This window comes from Nicrophorus vespilloides, unplaced genomic scaffold, assembly GCF_001412225.1.
Source record: "Nicrophorus vespilloides isolate i.1.1-1 unplaced genomic scaffold, Nicve_v1.0, whole genome shotgun sequence".
Taxonomy (NCBI): Eukaryota; Metazoa; Arthropoda; class Insecta; order Coleoptera; family Silphidae; genus Nicrophorus; species Nicrophorus vespilloides.
The window spans coordinates 16,502-23,095 of record NW_017099044.1 but is presented as its reverse complement, the minus strand read 5'-3'; the positions used below and the strand labels follow the sequence as shown (position 1 = coordinate 23,095).

Here is a 6,594-nt window from a genome sequence, read left to right as displayed (position 1 = left end):
TTTTACTTGAGAAGAATCATTATCTTCAAGACATAGATCTGATATGCTGACTATCTCTTCTAGTGATGAAAGTGATTTCGAACCAAATTATGCCAAACACTCTCATATAACTGATATAATTCTAAAGAAAAAAATGTGAAGAAAGATTAACTTTCATAAAAAAATTCTGTATTTTTTTTTGTAAAATTTTTCCATATAAATTTAGAAGGAATATGTTAAGATTATATTTTCCTGAAATTTAATAAACTTGTCTATGATTGTTAACTTTTTTATAAAATTATGAATAAACATTTCAGAAAGAATATAGTAAGACTAATTATTTTTCTGAAATTTAATAAACCCTTTTTTATGCGATTTTTGGTATATTGTAACTCATTGATTTATTTTTATGCGGTTTTAAAAAATTATGGAACGTATGCTTTATTTTTATACGTGTGCCCAATATTTTTATGCGTTTTCCTGTGGAACCTCATAAAAGTGTACAAATACATGATTTAAATAAATTTTGATAAAAGAAGTGCATGCATGCCTGGAATCCATACTTCAAATTATTGGTGATGAAATTTAACTTATATTTGACTAATTTTTTGACTGTAGACTAATGTTTTTCTTTATTTATTTAATCTCCTTGTTTGCTTGTGTTTATTTTTAATTTGTATCCTAATTTTATCATATATATTGGTCTGGTATTTACTTGTACATACATCATGTCCTTAGCAGTCGATATTATATAAAAAAAAGATCAATTGTTACAAAAGGCTTTTGATCATATTAATTAAATAACATTAACAGTAATCTGAGTTGCATAATTATGTATTTCATTATTTTAACTTTCAATATACACCGTGATTTTCTTTTTCTTTTTTTTTACATAAAGAAATCTTGCAATTTTCCGTATGCCGCTAAAATCTTTTAATAATTTATATTTCTTTTGAATGCATTCATTGGTGTTTACAACACGCCATTTTATAGGTAGAAGAAGTGATATATGCAGTTTCTCCAATGGTGATAATAGCGTGGCTCGGGAGAAAATGTTTTCGGTTCGGTGTATCTATCCTTACAAGGAAGGAAAAAAAAACGATCTATTCCATTCGAGTTAAACGAGACCATTGCTGGACCCCTTTTGGAGACATCGTGAAACGTGCGATTTCTTAAACAGCGAATTTGCACTAGCCACTAGCACAAACACATTTTCTATTTGTACGCACAAAACACACTTAACATACGTTACTTTTCTTTTATTATTATTACTACCTGTGTTTATTCTTCTTATTTTTATTTCCACAAAGACACGGAAGCTCCATTCAACAACTTCTTTAACACTACTTGAATCAATCATTTTATGATCACTGATTTTTGCTTTATTTTCATTATTATTGCGAAAAATCACATCCAATTTACTTTGGATTACTTTCTTATATTATGTTTCTTGAAACATTTCAACCTCGATAAAATAAGTTTTCTATTACAGTTACATAAATTATCATAATATCAAAAATGTAAGATTTGTAATCAACAATTTGCTTCCGTTTGGGAAATTAACCATATATTTAAATGTAATTAAGTGAATCATTGGATTTGTGTGAACTGAAAAGTAGGTAGCCTTCTATTGGATTCTAAATTATTCATAGAATATAAAATACTTTACATATTGATGTACAATTTAGAAAGTTTTTATTTTGAGGGTAAAAACATATAAAAAATAATAACCGAGTAACGAGAATACTTTATTTTTTTGTGTCAATTAGCTAATTTCAATATTATAACATATAATAATTTAACATTTATGTTTTTGGTATTATGAAACATAATATTTCTGCAACATCGTAAACTTAAAAACCTTTTTACTAAGTTATTGTCGTTCGCATTCTAGATTTGAAAATTAATTAGTGTGAATCGAATTTGTATCTTTTAATTTTTGATGTAGTAAGATTTTTGATCACTGAGTCGCCGCACATAATATATAAGTCCAATACTAAGCAATATTAAGTAATCTTGTATTATAATACTCAAAAACATGTTAAGGAGCTTGAATCATCTTCATCTTTTCTTTTGTCGCGGAATGAACCTATCTGGAATGCGAATTCCATTTGCAGAATTTTATTATACATACCTAATTTCTAATCTTAATCTTTTTTAATCTCTTCTGAGTTTTGAAGCTTTTTGTTTGAGGATACAAAAAAAACACACACACATAATTTGACTGAACACAAGCTTGGAAATTGATATAACAGGCGGACAATCCGGGACTTTACGTAACTCACGCGAAACGTGGCCCATTATGCGAATTACTCGTTATGAGATCATGTATCATGTAAAACTGGGGATAAGTTATTTTCAACATTTATTCTTTTTAAACCGTGTAAAAGCGAAAACTTAAAGCAATTGTAACTGCACCTAATTTTTCCAAATAGTACAATAATTTGTTTAAATTGAATTGAAAAAAAAAACGGTTTAATTAAAGAATTTAAGTATTGTGGTAAGGCCTAAACAGATTTGTGCTATATATTTAAGGAACGAATATAAATGTGCATCCATACACTTACGCAATGTATAGAATTGAATTAAAGATAATTGAATTGAATCCATATTATATAAAATTTTTATTTAATTATTATTATGAATGAAAACTTAATAGATTTTATTTCAACAGTAAAACAAACTATTATTATTATTATTTTAATATATTAGAATATATTGTTAATTGAAACCAACAACCAAAAAATGTTGGTCATTTTTTCTTTAATCCATATGGTAGTTTACTTTGGTGCAGTACAAGTTTCTAAATTATGATTTTTTTTTTAAATGTAAGTAAACGTTACAATGCTTCAATTATATGTGCACGTAAACTAAAACCATTGTCACCAGAGAGAATTAAAATAAACATTTTTTTTTTATGAGATTTCTACATACATACACGTATAGCTGTATAAATAAAGTCTATACTGGTTAAACAATATAAATCTCTAAAACAATTTATAATAAAATCTGACCTTATTCTAAAATTACATTTTGTGAAAACTCATATAAAATAGAAAAGTTGATACCATATTTTATTTTAAATTATTATTATTATTAGAACTTGAAATACTTGATCTATTTGTTTGAAATATGCATATAATACTATAGAAATCAATTATTTGTTGTGCAGAATGGTTAAGGTTAATGCAAAAGGCACAAATATCAAACTATTTCGTCAGAATTTTGTCATTTAAGATTAAATTTTTACCCTTCGTGTTTTCAATTTACTACTGAAAACACGTTAATTCAGCAAAATTAATATACTAATAGAAAATGTATCCTTGGAGTTAATTACAAATTCATCATCAAATATTTTTAATAATTTAATCGCTGAAATATTATCAAACTCAATTTATTGTTTGACTATGAAAAAAAGAGTGATTTACGTTGGATCATAAATTCCGACGATGTGCGAGTTTCTGCTTCCAAGTAGATAGTTTTAATTTTAAAGTTTTACAGTTGGTTACTTGGATATAATTCAATTATATAACATATTTATGTAATTACAATTTCATCACATTGAAAGTCACGTTACAACTTGATTGAAACCATCGCGTGTGTTTATTGAAGTTGTAATAAATTGTTTTACAGAGATAATTAAAAATAACAAATACAAATAAGTTTAATATATTAACAAAACAATAATCAATTCTAAATGTAACTGACTAGATTTAGCGAGAACACTTTTTTTAAAAATATTCAGATCCAGTTATTTCTGATAATTAAGATTTGCACGCAGTAGACAAATCGTACCTAACGTCTAATCACTCAGATTTGTTCAAATTTTTGGATACGCCTAACCCTCGTTAGTTTCTTTACACATTTTCGCTTTTATACGATTTAAAAAATAAATTACGAGAATAAAATGGCTATGATCATAAGTAACTTCTTCTTTCCACACCTTCCCTCTTCGCAAGATGCGTAAATTTCGCCAGCCACTGTTTTTTTTATTATAATATCCTAACTCTACTAAAGATCATCACTGCTGCTTGTTACTGGATGGGATTGGAGAGAATGGTGATCCACAAGTGACGACAAAGTGCAACAAAAAGTAACAAATTTTCAAACCGGGATCTCTGCGGTTCCCGTCACCTTTGTGCTAAACCGCAGAGACCTCGGAAGGACAAAATATGAGAGGATCAAAAATATCAATTTATTTCCTTCCTTCCTTCCTAAAGTTTTTTTTTCAATATTTTTGTTTGATTTATGTACGAAATTGCATATTTTCGATTTATACGATTTCAAAAAGTTACAACTTCGATTTACAAGTTTTTCTCTGGAACCTATCTACAGTTTCCCCGATTTATGAAAAAGTTCTTTATGCCTCAAGTCAGTATGTTAAATGCTTCTAACAGCTGCTATTTTCATATATTTGCACAGCGATTTATTTTTTAAAAAGTTTTGCTAAATTTGCGGTGTTAGTCAGCTGGAAATTTAATTTATTTATTTTTCTGTTTAATGGCTAAACACAATCTCTTCAATGTCAGCTGTTTTGTTTTAACACACCATCTTCAGATGAAACATTTGGGTCTTTAGTTTCACGCCTATCTCTTGTTTAATCATTCAAAGAAAGTCATAATACTGTTGGTAATGAAATTATAAATAAATTATAATTATCCTATTGATGTACATACTCAAATTCTAGAGGATTGTATAAAAAATCAACAAACATCTGATAAGTTTGTGTAATACAATTAGCGTTTGTCCCGGGATTTTGAGAAAAAAATATATTTATATAATTCGAAAACCGGGTTTTTGAGTCTACACTTGAAATATAAGAATATTTTTTATTATTTGATTAAAAAACATAAAAATGTTGACACAAAATCGTCTATGTCTGTGTGAATTGAAAAAAAAAATGAAAACTTAAATTAGTTCCGAGGTTTTAGTTTAGTAAGGTTTAATTTAGTTTAATTTACAAAATCCATATAATGTTTGGACAAAGACGTCTAGCTTATTTCTTTCACCAGCTTCAAAAAGGGAGATCATTAAATTAATTCATAAATATCTTTAAGAACCTGAAGATTTGACTTTGTTCTGCAATAATCTACTAAAAAAATAACTTTCAGTATTAGTATAGATTATTATATAATGGTTTAAAGACGATTAAAACCAGCTTGATTTTGTATATACCCTAAGACACTTCATAGTCATAAATTTATGGATAATATCGAGATGAAGTAATGTACAAACAGCTGCGCATTTACAGGTATCAATGCAGATATTACCGTGTTAATATATATAATTTTAAGAAATTACGGTATTGTTGTCAAAATTTATCGATAATTTCGTTAATCATTAACCGACGAGACATAAATCTTGATTTAAGAGTAACATTTACATTTGTTTAATAAAATATTTAGTTCAATTTTTCTAGTTTATTTTGTTTTAAAATAAATAATTTGACTAAAACATAGTTTGATTCTAGAGCGGAAATAATGCATTTTGGCTATAAATTATGTTCATTACTTTGATTTTATACTTATATGATAAAAAAAAATCTTACAAATTTATTAACTTATAACATAATTCTTAATTATAGTATTAGTAATGGTTTCTTCTGTGACATTTGGTGTTAGTAGCCTTTGTTTATAATTAAACATTGTAGAAGAAATTTCTAACATAGTTTGATGAAAATTAATAATATTAATAATCTTATAAACTTAGTGTGTTAAATAATAATAGTTTTGAGTTATGACGACATATTATAAGACATGAATGAAGCTATTTTGTATAAGTTCATTTGATTAATCAATATGTCTCGGATTGTTAAGCTGAAGATGTTTTTCTCAAGTTGTTTTTTTTTTATATAATTATATATGGAAACTCGCGATGCCTACGCCTATGGTTTCCGATATAGTCGCGTCGCGTGTTCCACATTTCCAAAGTGAACCATACAGCAGCAATCTCTCTCCAATATGCTTATAAAGCAGCACGTAGCCATCAGCAACCTTCAGATGCGTTTCAAGGTTCAAGGTGAGCATATCTACTTCCTTCTTTTGGGTCTCATCCATGTGTGAAATGTGTGCATAAACCATCGGAGAAGATATCCAAAGAGATTTATATACAGACGAGATACGCAGACAAGTATATACTTCTTGCAGTAGACACAGAAAGTTTATTTTTTTGGGAAGATGCGTCAGGAAGCTTTCTTCGTCCTCGCTTCAGCTTTGGCTGTGGCGAGCGGCTTCGTGGCTGGAAACAGTGTTAATGACAATGTGAGTTTACGGGGCCCGAGGTCCAACATCGAGAACTACATGGAGATCATCAAATGTGTCGGTCAATGGAATATGGCCTGTGCCGTGGATAGGGCTCAGGACCTCTTAATTCAAACCAACGAAAGATTCTTAGGTATGTATACAATACTTTCGTTATTTTATCGCGCCGAAGGACTTATTGTAACTCTCTTATGAAAGTATTACATGAGAATCGGATCAAATCATCACTGAGAGTAACACCAGATTCTTTACAATAACTTTTATATTTATTTACGTACTTCAATTCTATATAAATATAGTTAATTTGATCACAGATATTATTTAATTCAATTTGTTAATTTATTCATTGTTTATT

At 28.0% G+C, this 6,594-nt stretch overlaps 1 protein-coding gene across 1 annotated transcript in view; it reads left to right on the top strand.

Moving 5' to 3' along the window:
• Positions 1-5,942: 5,942 nt before the first annotated feature.
• The window catches only part of LOC108563909, a 6,540-nt gene continuing 5,888 nt past the window's right edge, over positions 5,943-6,594 (top strand). The window contains exon 1 of the mRNA XM_017922725.1: positions 5,943-6,372. Coding sequence (XP_017778214.1) covers positions 6,156-6,372 — 217 coding nt within the window. The 5' untranslated portion in view covers positions 5,943-6,155. The remainder of the gene's footprint in view (positions 6,373-6,594) is intronic.